Source organism: Sinocyclocheilus grahami, unplaced genomic scaffold (assembly GCF_001515645.1).
Source record: "Sinocyclocheilus grahami isolate Dianchi unplaced genomic scaffold, SAMN03320097.WGS_v1.1 scaffold196.1, whole genome shotgun sequence".
NCBI lineage: Eukaryota > Metazoa > Chordata > Actinopteri > Cypriniformes > Cyprinidae > Sinocyclocheilus > Sinocyclocheilus grahami.
In genome coordinates this window covers 1,477,167-1,500,171 of record NW_015505375.1, presented here as the reverse complement: position 1 = coordinate 1,500,171, position 23,005 = coordinate 1,477,167, and the positions used below count along the sequence as shown (strand labels likewise).

Genomic DNA, 23,005 nt, shown 5'->3' with positions numbered 1-23,005 from the left:
AAGCATTTCAATGCCTTATAGAGAACTTTGTATACAATATCTCTTGTTTTCATTGAAAGTGACATGTTTTTAAAGCTGTGCCATTTCAGTTACACAAGTAAATGTGATGCTCTATGCAAATTAATTTCTTCCAAAAATGTCCTTATCGAAAGTATGGTTATATTTTTCTTGCATATTTATCCACAATTGGAAACCATATCAGTTTTCCAAATGTGAACCAGTCAACATTTGAAAATCGGACGTTTGTCAGTTGTCAACACTACATAATGAACACTGACTAAATGAAAGGATGAAAATGGAAGTAAAACAAAACATCATCTTGAATCTGTTGACATTAACTTTATGTGAAATCAGAATGGACTGTCGCGGAGTTGTTTCTCTGCCAAAGTATATTTTAAATGAACTTATTGCTGCACATTTGATCAATTAATGATATTTAATGTTGCTGCTCATATGACAGTATATGATCACTGTTAATCATTACTAACTGAATCAGCAGGTTCATGGGTCTTGTGTTTTTGTTTGACTTGTCATTATACAGTAAGCTTCTACAGGCATGTATAAAGTAAAATGAAATGCAAACTTGGCAGCAAAAATATTTATAAAAAAACAGCTCAGAGGATTTTCTCACAAATTGCTAAAATTGGACAAAACAATATAAAGACAAAGGCATGTTTTTTTTTTTAAAGTCTAATTTAATAAAATCATTGGACTAAATTATCGCTTGGTATTTTTGTAAAGGGTTTGGACAACTTCAGAGTTTTTCTAATTGAGTCATAAATGGCATGTTTGTTTGGGTGGAAATGTGCTGTTCTAGTGCAAGGGTTCTGAACTCTGGCACTCGAGGTCCACTTTCCTGCAGAGTTTAGCTCCAACCCTAATCAAACTCACATGAACAAGCTCATCAAGGTCTTTAGGATCACTAGAAAGCCACAGGCAGGTGTGTTTGATTAGGATTGGAGCTAACCTCTGCAGGACACTGGACCTCGAGGGCCAGAGTTCAGAACCCCTGTTCTACTGCTTTGTTTTTGATACTCTGAAATATGCAATAAATATTCAAATATTTACTTTAGTTTCAAGTAGTAAAATATTTACCACAGTACAAGCCAATAGAAAACATAAGTGAAAAATTACATGAAGCATGCATTCCTCTTGGGTTGCTGTTTTAAAAAATATGGTAATTTTAGTTAGGTTTTGGTAGGCTTTTCTTCGCTCTAATATTAATTTGATTTGCAATTCATGAAATCTAATATTTTATGCAAGTTGATGTTATCAGCAATACTAAATTGCTGTGGGACTTTACCCCAACCATGTTCAAATACAACTGAAATGCTGTCAAGTTTTAAAATGGCTTAAATCCAGTAACTCTGCATGAAACAAACTCACATAAGAGCAGCCCCCATAGGGTATGGGTCTGTCTTGTCTCATGTAGTTTGTAAGTTCTTGGAATATCAACCAATGGTCTGGGCATGTGTGTAGGAATTACGAGTACTCCTCCTACTGCTGCGAGGTGCTGTTGAGCCACCTCTCTGCCTCCGGTTTCGTCTTCCCGGCCTTGCACTTCCAGCTGTGGCCTGACCCAGTGAGTTCTGTATCTGCTGGAACATACTCTGCCTAGTGACCTCTTTATCACCACAGGCGAATGTTAATGCCACTCCTTCATTGCTCTTCATGACTCGAGAAGTGCCATCTGATGTACCATCAAAGCAACGGCGAGGGTATGGGTCTGTCTTGTCTCATGTAGTTTGTAAGTTCTTGGAATATCAACCAATGGTCTGGGCATGTGTGTAGGAATTACGAGTACTCCTCCTCCTACTGCTGCGAGGTGCTGTTGAGCCACCTCTCTGCCTCCGGTTTCGTCTTCCCGGCCTTGCACTTCCAGCTGTGGCCTGACCCAGTGAGTTCTGTATCTGCTGGAACATACTCTGCCTAGTGACCTCTTTATCACCACAGGCGAATGTTAATGCCACTCCTTCATTGCTCTTCATGACTCGAGAAGTGCCATCTGATGTACCATCAAAGCAACGGCCAAGTGCAATTTCTTTGGCTGTCCGAGGATCTTGGTCAGTCACTGTATATATACCATAGTTGTGGCCCAGTGGGTCTAGAGGTGCAAGCATGGTGAACTCATTGGTGTCATTGTTGACAGCCAGTGGAAGATGGTTCACCAAGTATTCCTGTAGCATGCTGTTTACACTGTCTCGCTTGCAGCTGCCCTGAGGCATTACTTTCACAAGAGTCCGATCCACTCGGTCTTGATCATACAGCATCCCACTGCACTTAAACTCCAGACACACTGCTGAAACAGTTGATTGGTCCATGTCTCGGATGCTTCTGGTGTCACGAATGCCATACAGTTGGCCAACGGTTTTTGGATGGGTACCTCCCATATTGCGAGACCGAACGTTGAGCTCATGGGCACTGTTGAGTTTTACTTTAATGTAGCAGGCCCTGTATTCCATGGGTTTTGGCCACCAACTCAAGTAGTCTTCAGTCCAGCTCATGGGATCATCCTCATTAAAAGGCACTGTGTTGTAATCATATCGATCTCCTTCAACTCTTGAGAAACGGAAGTGAGCTGCACTGAATGGAGCCTCCTCACACTCTTTAAGTTTGTCAAATGGATAAACTGGACCATTGACCTCCTCAGCTGTGTTCGAACGGGGTTTGGCCACATTGATGCTGAACGCTGTCTTTTTTATTCTGGGCTCATCATGGTCAGTGCGTCTGTAGTTAAGTTTATTCAAATAGGGTTGCGGGACGCCAATGGTGTTAGGATTCAACTTTGGAGAGGATGCTACTGCCTCTAGCTCTTCTCCCCCAAGGTTGGCCATAACGTAGGCCGAATATGCATCTGATTTCTGTTCATCACAGAAAGCTGGAAGACATGCACCATTTGGGCCAGTGATGACACTATCAAATCTACCCCAAGCCCGAGGGTTGGTTGAATACCCTGGCGTGGGCTCCATATTTATTAAAGTCATCACGACTCCTTCGGTTTGCTCACTAGGCATGTACCGTTCACTACGGAAAGCCCGCACTTTCACATAACATCTCCTATTCTCAGGTACATCCAAGTTAAACAGCCGTCTCTCACGGATTTCCATGTTACCTATGAGGAAGGTTCTCTCCTCTCTTTTCCCCCGTTGCTTTTTCTCAGCATGGAACTGGCCCTCCTCCTCCCACAAACCTGTATCAGGATTAAGGGACCATAATTTCATTGTCTTCAAGTGCTCAGGCATCTTCACTTGTGCTGCATCGAGACGCACTTTCACCTCTCCGGCATTGAGCGACTCGCCTCCTTCTTCATCCCTGAAGTCCACAGAGAACATGCCATAGGTCCTCAAAGGCAAAGTGTCACCTTCTTCACCAATGAAGTTAAGATCACTTTGGGCAGCCACTGCTGTTGATACATCCCTGGGGTCAAGGAAAGTCACGCTGGCCTTGACATTTCCCATGAACACCTCTCCATTTTCTTTATAGAATGCATTTGGTGGGATCTCAATCTCAGCAATGGGATCCTGGCCTTCTACCTCACCAAGATCTAGCTTATTAGTCTCTCTTGAGCTAATAATCACAGCTGGCTTTTTCCTCAACAGTTTGATCTCGTGGAACACAGCTCCACCTCTAGGATTGAATGGTAGCACTTTTGTGGTATTCACAAACTTCTCCATGTTGTCCACAAAGGTGAGAACCAGACGTTCTGTGTTTGTTGGTACCTGGATAGAGAATATGCCTTTGTATCCAGTTCGACTTATTCTTGTGCCATCCATGTAGATGTGTCCAAACCTCATGGGCTCACCAGTGTCTGCTGCGATAGCATGTCCACGAACGATAGCCTTTGTGTCCACACATGTTTTACAGCCACACTGAGTCACTATCATGATGGGCAACTGATATCCCTGACATGTAATCTCTTTCTCCTCCATGTTTAAAATTCCACAGCAGTAGGAAACTGAGTCTTTGCATCTGATGCCGTTATCCAGCTTCCCTGTACACATAGAGGTCGGGCATCTCCCAACATCGTAGTAGAAAGAGTTAGTCTCGTTTTGAAAGCAGTCATGTGGTAGTCGGATCAGATGGGAATCAGGCTTAGGGTTGCATGATGGTGCTTTTAGACCTTAACATAGAAATGGATAGAAAACAGATAAATACCAAACTGAGACCAGACTATTTGTAAAGTATTTTGATACATTTAAGGTTAAAATGAAGTATGTGGGTTAAAATAGGATGGCAGGGCACACCAATAACTGTCAGGGTGGCTGGCTTAGATTTGATGACTCCGTTCTCATTACTGGCTCTGCAGTAGTATTGTCCAATATGGTCCAAACTGAGATTCCTCAAAACCAGTGTCTCGTCATACTGATATTGACTCCTGTCCAGCAGAGTACCATTGTGGAACCTAAAGAGTGATAACAGCGATTATCATTGTTCTCACATTTAGGATAATTATCATGCTGTGGGGATGAAGAAATAACTTCATGATAACCTGGTTTGTCTGAACTGTCCTCATTTAACCCTATATTTATTTATTCATTTATTTATTGAAGGAACATAAAACATGAGGGCTTTGACTTTCGTCTGTTTGTCATTCTCTATTTTCTCATTTAATACCATCAGATAAGGAAACATGGTTTACTTGTAATCTGTTGAAATTTCAAAGTGAAAGTGATCAATTTATATTTAAAAGCTTAAGCTTACCATTCATACTGGTTTGGTTCAGGTGTGCCATCAACCTTACAACAGAAGGCAGCTGTCTGACCTTCCCTTCTGGCCTTGTTCTCAGGGTTTTTCAACACATACAGTTTTTCTGAGGAACACATCGATGTTGCATTAGAATCATTGATTTTGTACATTTTTATGCTTTCAAACTTAAATGTTTGGTTTCCTGTGACATATTCCGCATTGTATTCCACTGCTAATTTTTTACCAAGATAATCTTATAAAGCTAGCTAACATGAATGAAACTGTCAAAATGACTTGTGATAGTCTTGGGAAGCATCAGTACAAATGTGTTTAACTACAAACCAATCAGTAATGTTTTACATTGTATGCCACTGTTTTCCAGAAAAAGTGTGTTTATGACTTTATGAACCACCGGGAAAAAATATTATTGAATTATTATTATTATTGACCCCTGAAATGATTGTAACATTTAAACTAATCGTCAGAAGGTCTTCTTGAGATGGTATTCTAACGCTAATACAGATTATTCATAGGTCAAATGGATTCAAGATCATTAAAGAAGCATTACTTGCTCTCTCTAGCTTCAAAAGGAGAACAGAGGTGTGTTCAGTGCTTGGGGGCACAGTGACTTGGTGTGGAGCGTGGTGTTTCAGCTTGATCATTAGCGTCGTGTTGCCATCAGGGCAGATTCCAGGGACCTGAAAATGGCCATTGTGATCAGTTACAGTAAGGAGTTTGGGCCTGGAACCAGCACGGAGGATGGCAGCTCCAGGTGCAGGGAGACCCCCAGCACTACGGACTGATCCTAAAACTGTATGATCCTGGCACATGCAACTATTGCACTCATCGTTTACCTTGCCCATCACACACTGCAGATCACAGCCTAAAAAGTAAAAAGGGGAAAGAGATTTTTGTCAACATATGTCTGAAAAAATAGATTTTTCAACAAATATAAGGTAAATTGGATCAATTATTGCACATGGTTTGACTGTCTACATGGATAAAAATAAAGATGAGCTGAAATTCTAACTGACAAGAAAATCATCTTTTTAACTCTTTAGGAAAAGGAGTAAACACATTACGTGGACAAGGTGGCCCTTGGCATGACCTGCCCTCGACAGTTTGGCCATTGCATTGTTTGGAACTGGATTTGCAGCTTCTAGAGCGATGCTGTATTGCAGCCTGATCACACTGAGCTGGACACAGACTCCAGTCTGACCATGGACCCCATATCACTTCTTCAACATCTGAAACAATTTCTGAATGGAGAGCGAGAGATTCTGCTAAATTTCTAGGGTGTCATCAGAAATAAAAAACTGTGATGTTAACTCATGGTAAATTCAAAATAACACATTACTGCCGTATAACATCAACAAATCCATATTTTCCATATTTAATCAATTCACCATCATTATCAGAGAAAATGTGCACAATAACACTGAGCTTTGAACATAGGAATGTCATGGCCTTTACAGCCTCATTTACTTACCTTTAGGACACAGGAAACGTACAGCATAGTTTGAGCAGTTTCTCCCAACAGGCTGTTCATCATTGATACACCAGAAGCCCACAGCTGGGTCAGCATGTACTCTTTCCCCAGTGTTGCGAGCTGGGATCCACTCGGTAGTGCGTGCCTCTAGAGCTTGAGGAACCTCACAGACATGGGCTCGATAATAAAAACGAATGGCATTCAGCTTCTCATAGTCTCCTTTCCCTCCAGGGTGATCTACATTGAACCATGTGGTCCACTCGTAATTATCTGAGGAAAGGAATAATTGTTGATGGCTTTAAGTACCAATATGGCTCACCTTTTGAAATATTTTATTGGTTATGAATTTTTAGAAACATACAAACCTACCTTCATTATGGTACACAGCTGGGTTTGGTCTCCATGATGTCCCCATGATGCTTCTCCATGTCCCTAATAAGGAAACTGTATTAGTTTCTTCTTATAATTAGTTTTACAATGATGCAGCCCAATGATGGGTTTTTGATGTGGTAAGAGGCTTATTGTCATGGGTGTTGTTAATAAAAGAATAATTTAGTTTTTCTGTGATTTTTCGCCCTTCAGATTACTTCAGAAAGAGATTTCCGCAACTGGTTCACACACAGAGTAGAACCAATTGCTAGCAGGTGGCTTTCTGCCGCTGGCTCGCAAAACACCTCTGCTTCTGGATATACTGGGGACACTAGAACAATGTTGCCTTCAGTAATGGGTTTGCTGAAGAGAGGTTTGGGGGTTGGGGTATTGGAAGAGTCATGTTTCTAAGAGCCAGCTGTCAATATCCTGTTGAAATTTTTCAGCGTTTGCCATGAGCAATGACATGCCAGATAACTGGTTTAGCGATAACTTGCATTAGCATTTCAGTGTGAAATGTGCTAATTATAATTCATAGGGCAAACAAACCTTGAGAAAACGTGCTTGTAATTCCCAACAGAAGAAAGGTCCATGTTGAGAGGCAGCCCATCCTGGCTCCCTGTTAATTACCTCCGACCTCCAGAAAAGGGGCTCTGACCTCTCACACACAGCTCCCTCCACACTAAGAATAGTCCAGCCACAGATCTTGTGCCGATCAGATATGAATATGAAGATGATTAGTAAATTGCAGAGAAGGAAATGGACCATAGTGTTTTCATTTCTGTAAATCATACAAGAAACTCCCATGTCCCTTTGTTCAACTAGTTATGAACTAATTTCAACCTTTCAAAATACAAACTGACCTGAGAACAATTTATTTACTTAAAAACGTTCCATTTTACAAAAACAGCCGAAAGACTTTGGACAGAATTCTTGAAAACTCATTCTGAAACAAAGACAAGCTGCAGAAAAAGAACTTAAGTACTTAAATTTTTAGCTGCTCTCAAATATCGCATCTGTGAGAACCATCACTGTGTGTCAAGGGAATGCACAACTGTTTTTACATCCTGCCAAAATACTCAGACCTAACTACACATTCCATATGAACAAACAATTTGTGCATGGCGTGATGACATATTTTTTCAATGCAGTCAATTTAAACAGTTTCTGTCTGTATTCACATTTGTTACAACTTTAAAAGACCAGACACAATATGACTACTCCAAAACAAAAATGACTACAAATGTCACAATCAAACAGTACTATATTACAAAATATGAAGATAAAAATCATTTGTACATACAAAAACAAACAAACACACACACCAAAATATAGGACTGAACAGATCATTTTGCTCAAAAATCCATATGACCAATACAAAATCTACAACAGTGAGAACAGAAAACTATTTAGAAAGCATTAGTGTCTGAATCCAAATCTACAAAATGTGGTTACAGTAAAAAAAGATGAGAAGATGAGAATATGATACCTTACCAAACGTTTTTCTGTGAAATGGAAAGCTTTTGTACTCCTGCTTGTTTCTGTGGTATATTTACAGAGTAGTTGCTAAATAGTTGGAATGAGGAGGAGAGAGAGGGAATGTGAAGTCCAGGTTTGTGTCTGGTGCTTATATAGCTCAGCCCTGAGCCATAGGGTCGGCACTCTGCCATGAAACAACAACATGGTTTCAGCACCATCTACTTACTGCTCCTCTACAGTAGACTAAATTGCTGTGTGAAAGGGGTGTTCTGGAACAATCATCTCAAAGAAGTAAAAGAGCCTCTATAGATAGTTTTTTTTCAGTCCCAGTAGCAATAAATGGATCCTGTGACAAGGTATTCAGGTAAGGGTGTACAAATGTAGACAGAGACAAACAAAGTTGTTGTTGCCCCCCCCCTCTTTTTTTCCTTTCTTTTCCCGTAATGATTCACAGTTGTGTCAGCACTGTGGTGAGATATTCGTTGCTGGGAGTATGTTTAGTTATGCAACATTCACAAGAAAGCCATTCAAGAATGACATCCATGTATTTCAAACACATGAAAGCCATTACTTGACTCTTTCTCAAACACATTAGCATGCTTTTCCCCATCCGTCCCTCTGAATGTGTTGATAAACAATATGAGTGATTTGTAACACTATAGAGCCAACAGCAATACACTGTGGCTTTTCAGTCATGATGTCAGAATCTGCCGAACAAATCCACTGTATCAGCAGAACATAAACCTGCTTGAAATCTGTAAGGAATAACAAATCCTAGGGTCAATGGGAAGTCAAAGCAAAACAGGTCTAAAACATTGAAATATGGGAGATCAGGTCTTGTTTTAGATACAAGAAAGTGTTACTTGGATTAAGGCCCTTTAAGATCTCACTTTCATATAACTGACCAACTCAATGAAATCAGCAAAGCAGCTCCAAACTTTAAACAGCAATGGGCCAGTTTCTGTGGTCCAAAACAGCTACAAATAGTTTCACTCCAGTGGCCCTAATGAAATTCAGTATTTAATAAGGGCTTCCTGTGAACAAGCTTTACATGCTTTAATGCAGTTTTCTAGCACTGCAAGAGATATAAGAGGTCATTGATTAAAAAGTGTTCTTCATTGTCTGTGTGGAGCATAAAGTGACACATGAAGGTTTGTGATACTGTTGACGTGCTGACTTAGTTGTTGGAAGCTGGAGATTTAGAAACACCAGATGTTCTTGGTCTTAGAGCATATTCTAAAAGTATTTAGAATATACTCCCTGGAATTCAAATGACCTTCATTAACTTGTCTCATAATATTAATAAGAAAAAGCAAGAAGCATGGAAGAGCAGTATCCAGAAATGGCTTCACTGCAGGCAACGTTTAAGGCCAGCATGCATGAATGGAAAAGTAGACAGCACCTATAAAATCTTACCTCAGGTTTTCTGGACACTGAGTGTCGCATGAGCGTCCTGTTTTAGGGCAATTTGGTGGAGTGTGAGGTCATTAGAACAGTATAAAAACAGGAAGTAGTTAGTGTCCCAGCTGAGATGCCAGTATTCACAAAGGTAAATTCAGTAAGAATGGAAACAATACTATTATTTTCCAAGAGAGAGAACAAATGTTCTTGGATAGAGGTTCTTCTTGTACCCCAGAAAAGCACAATGATTCTCAACAATCAAACTCACACAATTTACACACACACATGGACACACACTCTTTTTATTTCATTGCTTACTAAAATAACTGTGGCAGTATGTGTGGTGCCAGATGTTAATACCATGGAACTGAATGATTACCATGTACTATGGTACTCCAGGATATTTAAAAAAAAAAATACCATAGTACCACCATCTTCATGTCACAAAAAAACATGGAACTTGACACTACACATACTGCACAGAACAACTTGTCTCATCAGAAGCGGTTAAGTAACCGTACTGCACAGTAATCTTCTGTGATGTTTCTTTATGAGGCCATTTAAAGGGGACTGCTGCTCTTCAAAGCAACTTATTTCTCTCTAATTGAGCTGGACAGGACCTGTAGGGTGGGCTCTAAGAGACAAACTGGAAATACAAACAAAAAACAGACAAACACACAAGGTTTGTCAGTTGCCTAGCAATAGGCGAAGACACAAGACAAGTGATGGCACAAGTCAAGACCTCAGTAAGGAACACGTGGGTTGCAGGTGTCTAGTGCTTTGCCTACTAATGCTGGGGGAAAATAAAGATCCCAATCAAACCAAGTTTCTGTAATCTGAGTAAAGTTTGCTTTATCATTTCAGTCACTTTTTAGTCTGGACTTTAAGTTGTACTCTTCTGGAGCAGTGCAACATTTCTGGTCAAGCAGTTTTCATTAGAGTTCTGTAAGTTCACTGTGGCCATCCAGGCAAGACTAATCTTGACCGGCAGATACAAGTAATGGCTAAACTCAGTGGGTCTGGATCCAAAATGAATCATACAGTGATAGTGTGCTGGGGTTCTTGAGGAAGCTTGACTTAATGACTACACCAGTGAAAGTATGCAGAGAGGCTTCTGGTAGGGTCATTATGGGGCCTGGACCCCAGGAAGAGCATGTTAACCTCTTTCCTCTTGCCATTCTGAAAGATGCACACATTCCCTGAAGTAACTAAAAGCATTACACATCATTCACTCTGAGAGGTAAATCAGAAGTGGTTGAGCATGTGGATCAAGAACATATGAAACAGATTTGTTGGACACTGTCTTCTTCATCGTCTTTTTTGTGTATAAGTAGGGGTGGTATTCAAGTAAGAGTTCTGTTTCAGACTTGCTTGGGAGTGTTTGAAATATTCCCAAGATCAGACACATAGCCATATAAATATTTAAAGGACATGTTCAACATTTACACACAAGCATATGACCTGAGGCACAGCAATGAGCGCTTTCAGCAGGAAGCTGCCCTGCAGATATAAAACACAAAGACATGCAGAATGGTCCATGAGATTGAAAACTTGTGGCAGACCTGCAAGATGGATGAGATGTGCTTAGACCATGCTGAGGAGATGAAATTTTCCAACTTTCTAACATCCATTTGTTTATTCTGACTCAGTCTCTCTCTCCCTCAAAAGTCAAAAAAGGGCAAGGAAAATATGCTTCAAATCTTCCTGTCTTCACATAAGGAAATTAAATTATACAATTGAATTGCTTTGAAGAGTCAAAGGGTGCCTTTTGAACTACCTTTTTATTTGTGTTCCAAGAATATGTCATCATCTCGTGAACATCAGCATGCATCAGTGTTGCAAATGAATGAATTTCCATTATTTTCAATAACCTTTCTATCATTTGTTATTGCTGGACAAAAAAAAAAGTATATTTAGGCCAATTCACTAATGAATCATTAAGAACATTTTGCAAACCGATTCCCTGGAAGAAGAAAAAAAAACTTCCATTAACACAGCTTGCAAGAAAGTTGTACTCTATGCAAAATCAACCCAATTTTAAAATTCCATGATATTTCCATGAGTGTGGAAACCCTGACCATTAGAACAAATGAAGAAAATAATTCAAAACTATATGAGCAAATGAATTTTGCTCTTTGTCACCTCATGTTTGATGCTTTAAGAATGGAGGCAGTGTTCAGAAACAGAACAATAGAAATAAATGTTTTGAAAAGAAATACCAATGTAAGAAACGTAAAACCTCTATTGATAAACAGTCTGCATGAAAAATGTCAAGATGTGTGAACGAAAAATGTAGAGCTGTTGATAGCTGTCTGGTCCTTTTTCAGGACTACAAAAATATTTTGTTCTTTGTTAATCGATTTCAATGGTTTACGAAATGCTCTTTGTGATGTGATTTAGAAGATGTGTTGAAATATGTGATTTGAATTTCTCTTTCTACACATTATTAATGAGTCTGAAGTGAAATTCCAGCACAGTTAAAGGCTGTTTTCAGACCATGAAAGGCAACCTTAGAAGACACGTTTATGCTGCTGGTCTGTTTAGTCACAGCACCATTCTCACATATTGCTAACAGTGGCCACAAATCTGCTCACCTCCTCTGGATTTTTGCATGAGGATCTGGACATTGTGCACTTTCACATTTATCAATGGAAACAAAGGTAAGAAAAGCCAAACTTTCAGGAGTCCGAGATTTTTGGTTAATAAAGCAATGAGTGTGCGTGTGTGTGTGTGTAAGTGAAAGTGAAAGTGTGTGAGAGAGAGAGAGCAGGACAGAGAGGGGGAGATGGGAGGAACACCAAACAGTGTGAAGGGGCTGGTGAGTCAGTCGGTCTCCTGCCAAACTTAAAGTGACCCATTTAAGATGTGGCTGTTACAATCACATTTTGACAGTGTTTTTCACAAACAGATTACATCACTGTCTGGGAGCTCCAGACCAGCCTCCTTCCTTCTTTTCCTGTGTTCACCTTATCAAAAAACAAAAACCTGGAAATAAACGAGGCATTTATTTCATCCAGTGGGGACATAATTACAGATTATAATGACTTATACTGTCTTTTTACGCCTTCTTCCTTTGCGTGAACATTTTGGGTGGTGTTATGCAAATCTTCCCACATCGTGACGTAGATATGTGGGGGGGGTGTTAGAACAAGCCATTTTAGGTAGGTGTGGTTGACTCTTATAACTTTTATAAAGAATATCTTTTTGGATTTGAGATTTTAGTCTTTGCAACTTTACAGATCCTCTTTATGCACCAAGAGCTTGTAACACTTCAAAGAGAAAGGAAAAATTGAAATCGCATCATATGACCCCTTTAAGATATTTTTGGCAATGTGCAGTGCTACTCCTGAAACCTTATGTTTTTATGAGTTAGCCTCAGCTAATTCCGTGCTCATCTCTTACATTAAAGACCAGATGTACACATGAAGCCTACTGCATGCTCCTTGGATCTTGTTCTCCACAGCCTCTTAAAATGATATTGGAACCGATTTGTCCTTGTGCTCTGTCCATAAAATCTATCAGCCTAATAAACCAGCCTGGTCTCATGTTTATACGTAGGTATTAATACGTAACATTTACAAGCACAAAACGTACACTTTTGTACGTTTTTAGTCATGCTAAAACGTACAATTTAGACGTATTTCAACGTTTAAAACGTACAAATCGCTACGTATTTTTAGCTAAAAAAACGTAAAAATATTTACGTATCTTTTATATCATTTAGATATTCATATCAATGCATTTTTATCATTTTATCAATAAGCGATTTCGATTTTTAGACCCCTTAACCTGCCCCCAAACCTAAACCTACCCATTTTATAGCGAATATGCATTTTTATCAATATGCTATTTAGATTTTTAGGCCCCTTAACCTGCCCCCAAACCTTAACCTACCCATTTTATAGCGATATATAAAGGATATAAAACGCAAATGACCGAAATACTATGGATTCGGAAGATTTGGATTACAGCGCACTAATAAATTGTTTCATTTCGCAATTATGTTGCGTTTTTGGTGTATTTTAATGCGTGAACATAGAGTATCTGGAAAGTGTTTGTTCCTGTATCATGTGGCACTAGGAGGTAGAGATTGTGCTGTCCAGCTGCATTAGTGTCTGAAATCGGAACTGTGCTTTCTGACTGCAAGCTGTTGCAGATGATAGTTAAAACAGCTGAGAACATCACTGGGGCTTTTCTACCTTCCATCTAAAAAGCATCTGCAAGACTCATCAAAGTCCAAGACTTCTCTCACCATCACACAGACTTTTCACCCATTTGCTCTCTGGAAAAGGATACTGAGACATTCAGGCTACATGTGCCAGACTCTGTAACAGCTGTACAACAGGCTGAAAGACTCATGAACACCCAATACTCAAAAAGGAAAAACAATATCACAATTCCTTTCTATGCACAATGGCATCATTGTGTCAGCTAGCATAAGCAAATTATGCAAATTATAAATAGTTAATACTAATAGTAAACAGTTATGATGGAAGTTCTTTCAGCCAAAAGAAAAGTGTCGAGGTCTTGAAAGGGGACAGGAATCTAAAGGGGAATAAAATCTTACAGGATACTTGACTAGCAACAGAAACAGTGCACTTCTTAATAATCACCACTAGGGAACACTGTAATGTGGTGTCGAGCAGGGACTGTTTACGAAATGTCAAACAAATTCTTAAATGCAAAACATCACAAAAAACATAAATGATACCACAACGCTCCATACAAACAGCAAAACAAGAGACAGGTAATCAAAAATGTTGTTTCAAGAAGCTGAATTCACTTTATCAGGCGTGAAGTCTCCTTTCAATCAGAACGTTTCTTATCATCAGCCTTACAACATACAGGCTATTACTGCCAAAGGTTGTTATTAAAAACGTAAAGTGGGCTCACTGTTGTGTAATGTTATTTTGTGAAATACAAATGTTCCCTGATATTTTGCTCTTTCTGATCCCATTCTGTCATTAATCTTAAATTAAATCATCTCTTTATTACAGCATGGGCTCAATTGGAATTTGTTATTGTGATATAGACGTAATGTCAGCCATCTGGAGTTTCACATGGAGAACTGTATAAACAAAAACACATCATCATATGCAGATTGTCTGAAATTCCCCAGGAGGAGGTCTATTATGAACAGATGATAACAGTGTTTGGATGAATGTAATTTCAACAGCCGGAACGTATGCTCTCTACATTCAGATCCTTTCTCATTCTCATCAGATCACACTATCTGTTGACAAGGCTCAGCGCAAATGTGTTATTCTTATGACTCACCACTAGGTGGCAGTCTGAGGTGGTGTATGAACGATGTCCAGAGTGCCAGAGGCATCATGTGCACCTGTGGAAAATGACAAATGCCTTATTAGATGAGAGCCATCAATCAAACAAATATAATTTTCACCCTCACCTCTCTATACAAAAACAATGGACAGAAACACTGGCAAAACCTCATACCACTTGAAAATGAAGCCCATCATGATCAGCGGAAGACAACGTTGCATTAAAATGCAATAGGTTTCAAGGAAAAGGCTGTTTGGGATTTGAAGGTCAAGATGAAAGCCGAGAAAGAAAAAGCAGCCATGCGTTTCAATACACGAGATCATTAGACATTTGGTTTAAATATTACCACTAACTATCAGGGCCAGGCCATAATTAAAAAGCCATGATTAATGTTTCTCCCCTAAATAACCACAAAGTGTGTGGCCATAAAAGGAATATTAATTCCAAACCACTATATTCCAGTGATTTGTGTCATTGCTGCCTATGGTTGTTTCTACAGGTGTGGACTCCCATGTTTACAAGGAATAATGGGGCTAATTTATGGATCTGAACTCCAGTATATGATGGTGTCGTTGTAAAATCGGAATCACAGTGCCAAGCAGTGAGATAGAAAAGGACAATCACCGGATAATGGGCAATTTGCCTTCCATTTAAACCTTTAAATGCCTCATTCCCCTTTTGTGTAATTACCCAATTAAAGCTTATTCTGTAGATTTGTCTCTCTGGCATGCTCTCCCTCGTTCTCTGGACCATCATGTTGATACTCCTGCAGAAGCCCTTTAATATGATTTAATATGTCAGTTTCTCACTGACAAACATTTAAACAGACACTTGGTTTTGGTACCTAATTAGCATGTCATTAACATGAACATGCCTATACTTGTATGGGGTTAGATCTCTGCCACAATTCTGCGTGTGAAAGATCATATTTTGAGCACACAAAAGTGCATTTTGCACATGCGCGAGCTGAGTCTTTTGGAGAAAATGTTCATCTCGCAAAGAAAAAAGTATTTTGAGCGCACTAAAATAAATTTTGCATTTAAAAAAAGTGTTTGGACGTGTGCAGACCTTCTCTTTTGCACGTGCAACGTTTCACTAGCTTGCTCCCTTGATGCCCACCCTCAGTGCTCTCTAAATGCCAACGGCTCACTTGCTCAACACAACCCAGCATTACAATATGCCATAATTCCAGCCAATCAGAGACAAGGCTGCTAAATTCTGATTGGCTGCCTTGACAACCAATCACAACATTCCTTGCATTACTGATGACAGCGGAAGAGGGAAAATACAGTGCATGCATAATTATTGTGCAAGTTGGTATTCTGATTATATTTTTTTCCAAGCACATTTTACCAATTCCAAACAACATCAAACTTAATAACTACTATTAATCTTGTATTTAGTCACTAATAATCGATATATAATTGTTCATGAAGACTGGAAGTGAAAAACGCCTTATATTCAGGTGTGCATAATTATTAAGCAGGTTATCTTTTACAGATAAAATCTTGAGATGGACTAAGATTAACTCCCAAAACTTACTGCCAGATTCTGGAAGCTAAATTCTTCAATCAGTGGTACAAGAGGATGTGGTGCTAGTCCTTTAAGAGTCACTCTCATCTTATCTGTCTATCAAGCCTATATTTAAAAAAAAAAAAAATCAGTCTTTTACTACACTTCAGTATGTGATTCTTATTAAGTAGGGGTCATTTTTTAGGATTCTATACTTAACCTAAGTCTCTGAAAACCTGACACCTTGTACTTCTGGAGACTCCAGGTAGGTTGCAGTTCTGGAAAATGGTGGCACTGGAGACTAAATGGTTCCTGTTTATTTCACACCTAATTATTCACCTTAATTCCTAATTCTTTTGCAGTTAACATGCATCTTTTCTTCTCGACATGTTTTTGACTAACCCTGCTAACCCACTGAGCATTTTGCTGTCCAATGGTTATGCATTCACTTTGCAATTCCTAGTATTGTATTAGTTTTTAATATTTCTCATGGGCATTTAATAATTTTTACTTTCAGCCTGAGTTAAATCTCTTTTTTGGCTCATTTTATCTGTAAAAGAAAATCTGCTTAATAATTATGCACACCTTTCTAGTATTGTATTAGTTTTGAATATTTCTCATGGGCATTTAATAATAATCTTTCAGTCTGAGTTAAATCTCTTTTTTGTCTCATATTATCTGTAAAAGAAAATCTGCTTAATAATTATGCACACCTGAATATGACATTTTTCACTTCCAGCCTTCATGAATAATTATGTATGAATCATAAATGATTAAATACAAGATTAATAGTAGTTTTAAGATTGATGTCGTTTGGAATTGGTAAAATGTGCTTGGAAAAAAATATGATCAGAATATCAACTTGCATAATAATTATGCATGCACTGTATTTACCCTCTTCTGCTGTAGTGGTATTGCAAGGAATGTTGTGATTCAGCAGTGGGTTGTGATAAATCAGAATTTAGCAACCTCATCTCTGATTGGCTGGAATTATGGCATATTGTAACGCTGGGTTGTGTTGAGCTGAGCAAGTGAGCCGCTGGCATTTAGAGAGCGGGCATCAGGTAAGCAAGCTAGTGAAACGTTGCACGCGCAAAAGAGAAGGTCTGCACAAATCCAAAAACATATTTTAAATGCAAAATTGATTTTTGTGCACTCGAAATACTTTCTTTTTTGCGAGACGAACATTTTCTCCACAAAACTCAGTTTGCGCACGTGTAAAATGCACTTTTGCGCACTCAAAATATGATCTTTTGTGCGCAGAATTGTGGCAGAGATCTAATCCCATATAATTGCATCAGGAATTTGAACGCTCTGGCCCACACGGCTTTTGTAGTGAAAGCATAATTATCCAGGCCTGATCGACCTATACTATATTTACAGGAACAGGAGACCACCGACTTACAGACACTAAATACTGCATTTTAAATCTGTCATGTCACAAACTTATCTAATATTTTACATTATTTATGCTATTGTATATATTATAATAATGGTGGTTGGATAAAAACAGTAGATTTTGCATTCTGTCAGTATCAATCAGCAATCACAACAGAATATCAATGTATATGAATTTGGCATAACTAGGAATACAAGATGAGGATGGAATAAGCCAAATATACATTAGTGCTGGTTCCATCAATATGAGAAAGCAGGCTGCATGTCTATATGCATGACATTCATGAATAATACAGCTAAGGCTCCTTTAGTCGACTGTGTCATTATCTTTTCTTTATAGCTGTGAGCCTGTGTGGGAGGGAAAAGAGGTAAGTACAGGATACTGTAGAAGTATATGTGGGAGACTATGATTGTGTGTGTGCTTAAGTAGCATTATTAGAAAATCTTTTTTACTGTGTTGGTTTGTTAAGTGAGAAGCAGGTGTTTGCTACGGACTTAGCAAACCAACACTGTAAAAAAAACATCATGTTAAATTTATGGTAAAAAAACTGGCAGGTGTGGTTTACAGAAATTTGCTGGGATGCAATTTTCGTGCCTACTTTTTTTTGTAATGATGTATTTATTAACATGCATATTTTAAAATACCACTACAAAAATCTGCTGTGTACCTTAAAATGTTCACAAAACCTACAGGTGGTAAAATAGAAAGCCACATTAAATCAGAGTTTGTCATATGTTGCCTATCCATAAACCATGGCCAGTACTTATATATACATTAAAATAATCCAATAAACGTTGGCTGAATAGGACAAAACATAACACAAAACACTGTAAAAAATGTAAAAGAAACAAAAATATTCAAATAAAATATTACCACATGTGGTCACACATAGACTTTTACTGTTTACACTACTTTGAAAGTGCATGTATTTCAATGCATATTGAAATTGTAAATTGTGAATTCATACTTTTTTATTTCTAAAACTATAAATTTCACATTAAAATGACAATGCAACGCTAACTTAATTAACCATTTTTTGTGACATTTTTTCCTGCATATATGCTGATTTGTTCTATTTAGCACATATGAAGCTCTTAAAATAAATGATATTAACCAAAATATTTTTAATGACAAATGCCTTATTAGATGCCTTATTAACTTCCTATTGAAATCCGATATCAGAGCTCGGCATCCATTCTGTGTGGAGCTTGGCTTACACATGCCTGAAAGAGGCTTGCCTTGTGCAGTGAGCGGATTGCTTTTAAGGTGGGTGGCTGATGCAGAGGGTTTGCTCTGCCGTGCAGGATTTTTTAATGATGATCTAGCAAGGTGTGTAGCCTGTGTGTGATAATAGAGGAAGCACAGAGCAGCTGGAAGTGGATTATCAGAAGCGAGTGGGAGATTGTATGTGTGTGTGCCTGAAAGAAATGAGAGCTAGCCTGTGTGTGTGATTACACAGTGAAGGAGGGGCAACACCCTGGACCTTGAGACCTGCCTCACAGCTGCAATGCCCTGGAGAGATGGATGCACAGCAGGCAGGCAGAGATCTAGATGCCTGCTAGGGTTCCTAGCCGCTCAGTGAGCTCCAGAAATGCTGTTCAGACTGCATGGAAAGAGGGCCATCTGTAGACTGGAGCAGAGCCTGCCGTAGGGGCCTGATTTTACTCCCATGATCAAACATGTAATTTAACAGCAAGGATGAAAAATAAGAAAGAGATGCAAAATTGATTGGGTGTGTAGGAAATAAGGTTTTCTCTTCACTTTCATTCTGTTTTCTCTCACGTGTCATATTCTTTCTTTTCTTATGATTTCAGCTTCATGTTCACTTACATTAGCTTTTTCCATGCTGTTGGCCTTGCCTGATTTAAAAGAAGAGGAGTGGGTGTTTAGAGAGGAGAGTGAAAAAAGATACTCAGATAGACACAAAACTGGAAACATGATTAAAGATTAATAGTGCTTCTGTTAAATACAAAAGAAGATATTTTTAAAATATCCCAAATAACACTGAACCACACTGACCTTCATTCTATGGACAAAAAAACACAAGACATTCTTCAAAATACCTTTGTGTTCCATAGAAGTCAGTCAGTCATACAGATTTAGAACTGCATAAGGGTGACTAAATGAATGTATTTCTTTAAATGGCATGTCTTTAAACACTCTGATACAGGTTTATTTGTATTTTGAAATTTAAATGAACCTACACACCTTTCAATCCCACACAATAAAATGCAGAAATCACCAACATCCCTGATAGGACTGTCTGGAAAACCCAGCTTCTCTCTTCAGCTTTTTCCATTACAGTGAAACAGTTGCCAGCACAATACTCCTCTCTCGACATTCCATTCCCTATTCATACCCATTCTTTGCAAAAGTAAATGAAAGTATTCTGTTAGCACAAGCTGCTGGTGTATAGTGTATCCGATGCTCTTGACCGGTGTAGTTTCCCTGCACTTTTGTCCCATTACCCCTCTCTACTACAATGAACGCTCAATTCTCTTTCCACAGACTCCTATCTGGCCCCTGTCCCTCTATAGCCTCTATAGAGAACATGATTCCCTGGATCTTCTCAATCTATTGTTTAGTGGAAGAGACTCTGGGAATGGAAAGAATGACATTTTAAACAGCAAGTGAAACAATTGTCTCTCAATTGAGTCCCATTTGTACAATCTCATTGGCCTCATTGATGCTGTCTTTGAGTCTGCTTTATAGCTAATATTGTGAAGGTATACTACTTTGGCTTGTATTCTTTTCCGTATCAGATGTTATTGGCAACCTGTTGAATGGGTAATCTGTTGTTTTCAACAGACAGGTGGAAGCAAGAGCTTCTCTTAGGCTACAGGTGTGTGAAAAAAGACTAGGACAGTGTGTCCTCGTAAACACAGAATGGCATTATGAAGAGGAATCAGAGTGGATTAACATACTGTATATAACTTATATAAAATATCATTATCCTTCAATTTTATAAATCTCTCTCTCTATCATCTTTTTAATGCAAACAATATTTACAATGGAATTGCTTGTGTTCATCAGGAAATATTGGAGATGGAATCACAATGGGAATTCAGTGTTATGCTATACAGTTCCTTGGTAATTTACAGTAATATGTGGCAAAATGCTAATATTTTAACTGCAGTTAGGTTTTACTAAAGTGTGAACACAGTTGCTGTTGAACCTCAATATACGGATTGTAAAAAAGCTGACTCTCAATTTACCATTTCCCCTGCCATGATCTGTCACATAATGACATGACCAGTTGCTGAGTTTCTCTCTCTCTGTTTCACACTTACCCACATGTATATGTACTCTATGTGTGTTTTCATAAGACATGTTTTCCAGATGTCAACAATAATGTGTGCATGTAACCATACATTTCCATGTATGGGTAAGCAAAGTCACACATGCTTAGATCATATGTGTAAGTATGTGCAGACATATGATTATGACTAACACAGTCTTTGCCCTAATGTTTGGCCAAGGCTGATGAAGCAAGGAGAAATTACTATTTTTCATTTAGCCAGACTTGACCCCAGCATTGATTCCAGCCCAGTTCCAATAGGAGTCCATTATCTATGAGATTACTTCTTCAGGTCTTTTATATTGTCCTTCAGCTCCTTAAGTAGATTCAAACACATTTGATTGAGTAACTCATCTGACCTGCTCTGACTGTATTCTTTGACCTCTAAGAGGATCACTGCATCACTCTACTAACACCTCAGCGCTCATCTGTTCTTTCTTTCTTTTACTCAATCAACTCTATGTGTTGGGTCTACTTAAGGAGCTTTCTTTCTTTTTTTGCACGTGCTAGTGCAGTGAGATGTAATGAGATGAAAGGATATTCAATAACTCCAGTGACCACCCCTTCATTACACCATCACTAAAATGAGGACATAATTAATACATGCCACTTTCCTCCATTTAGTTTGCTGCCTTTTCTATTTTTCTAATTGATCAAAATGCCATTTCTGTAACTACAGGTTCAGAGGCCAGAACTAAGATAGTCAAGTCGCAGCCTTGGTCCTGCATGCTAATTGATCTCACAACAAGGTTATATTCCCTGAACAATTTGCAGTTGCGCAGTAACGATCTATTAATCATGATGGATTTTCTATGAGTACAGAGGCATGTTTTTACAGGCCCTCTGTCTGCTGCCATGGACACTAATAATATGACCTTTGGACACTGACAAGGTCTATTGCCATAGTGAGCACAGCAGATTACTGTGGAAAGAAACAAAAACAATAAAACAGTACTGATATATGTACTAAAAGACAGTGCTTATGCATCATGTTTCTAAATAGCAGCTGTTTCTAATCTAATGGTATAATGTTAATAATATGATTAATAAGAATTATTATTTAGTTGTATTTGATTCTCTTGTGAGAGATGTCTGTGTGCACAATATAAACTTGTCAGAAGAATGAATGCCAGAATGTTTGTGTCTCTAAGGGTGTGCACTGCTCAGCCCTTTGATTTATGTCAAAATCGTTCAGATAGAGGGCAGAAGGTGAATTGATTGGAGGAGTGTCTTATTCCTCTGTCGGGTATGTGATGAAAACCAAAGGGGAAGGCAGGCGATACAGAGTGCGATGGGAAAAATGACATTGATTCTTCCTCTAGAGAGCATGAAGTAGAGGAAGATGGGACAGTCTGGAGCTGATCTGCCCTTGAGAAAAAATAATGACAATTTCAACACACCTCCCTCTGCTACTGTAACATTCCCTAACTATCCTCATCTTCCTCGCTCTGTGTAAGTATTTTCCAATTAACATTGCACGTGCCTGTGAATCATACCAGTAACATTTGATTAAGTGTACATGTCCTTTGTGGGAGCGTTCAGTTGAGTCTGGGACTAATCGAAAGGAAATGAGCTACTGACATCCCTCATATAATTTTACTGCAAATAAGTTACTTTGGAATGTTTAATTCATTGTCACTGATTTTGAAGGTCTTCACTGCAAAAATCATTATCCTAATCAGTATTTTATGTCATTTTTCAGTAATAATGTCTACATCCTGAAAAAAAGATAAATTTACTGTGCACAGATGTGCATAAAATATAATATGGTGATATAACACACACACACACACACACACACACACACATATATATATATATATATATATATATATATATATATATATATATACTGAATTAAGTTTAATGCATAAATATAACAAAAAAAAAAACATTATCCTAAAAATAATGATCCTTATCAGTGTTTTTATCTAATTTTCAGTACAAATTTGTATAAATTTACTTTAGAAGCAGCAGTGAATACGATATTAGATATGACTTGTTTTCACAGAGTACTGAATTTGTATTCAAGTTTTATTCAAGTTAAATTTTTTAGGCAAATAGTATTTTTCTTGTTTTACACAATTTA

General features: G+C 38.4%; 1 protein-coding gene across 2 annotated transcripts; it reads right to left on the bottom strand.

Moving 5' to 3' along the window:
• Nucleotides 1-1,763: 1,763 nt before the first annotated feature.
• On the bottom strand, nucleotides 1,764-8,089 carry LOC107595070 (cartilage intermediate layer protein 1-like). Of its 2 annotated transcripts, none has more exons than XM_016285358.1 (9): nucleotides 8,039-8,089; nucleotides 7,094-7,249; nucleotides 6,545-6,607; nucleotides 6,176-6,445; nucleotides 5,769-5,945; nucleotides 5,255-5,569; nucleotides 4,702-4,810; nucleotides 4,245-4,402; nucleotides 1,764-4,120 (listed from the first exon to the last, which is right to left on the bottom strand). In XM_016285358.1, exons 2-9 carry the CDS (start codon nucleotides 7,152-7,154, stop codon nucleotides 1,764-1,766), a joined length of 3,510 nt encoding a protein of 1,169 aa, XP_016140844.1. In that variant the 5' UTR covers nucleotides 7,155-7,249; nucleotides 8,039-8,089. The 2 variants fall into 2 exon arrangements, with proteins under 2 accessions (XP_016140844.1, XP_016140845.1); XM_016285359.1 differs by having other exon boundaries at nucleotides 5,769-5,933.
• Between the last annotated feature and the right edge of the window lie 14,916 nt (nucleotides 8,090-23,005).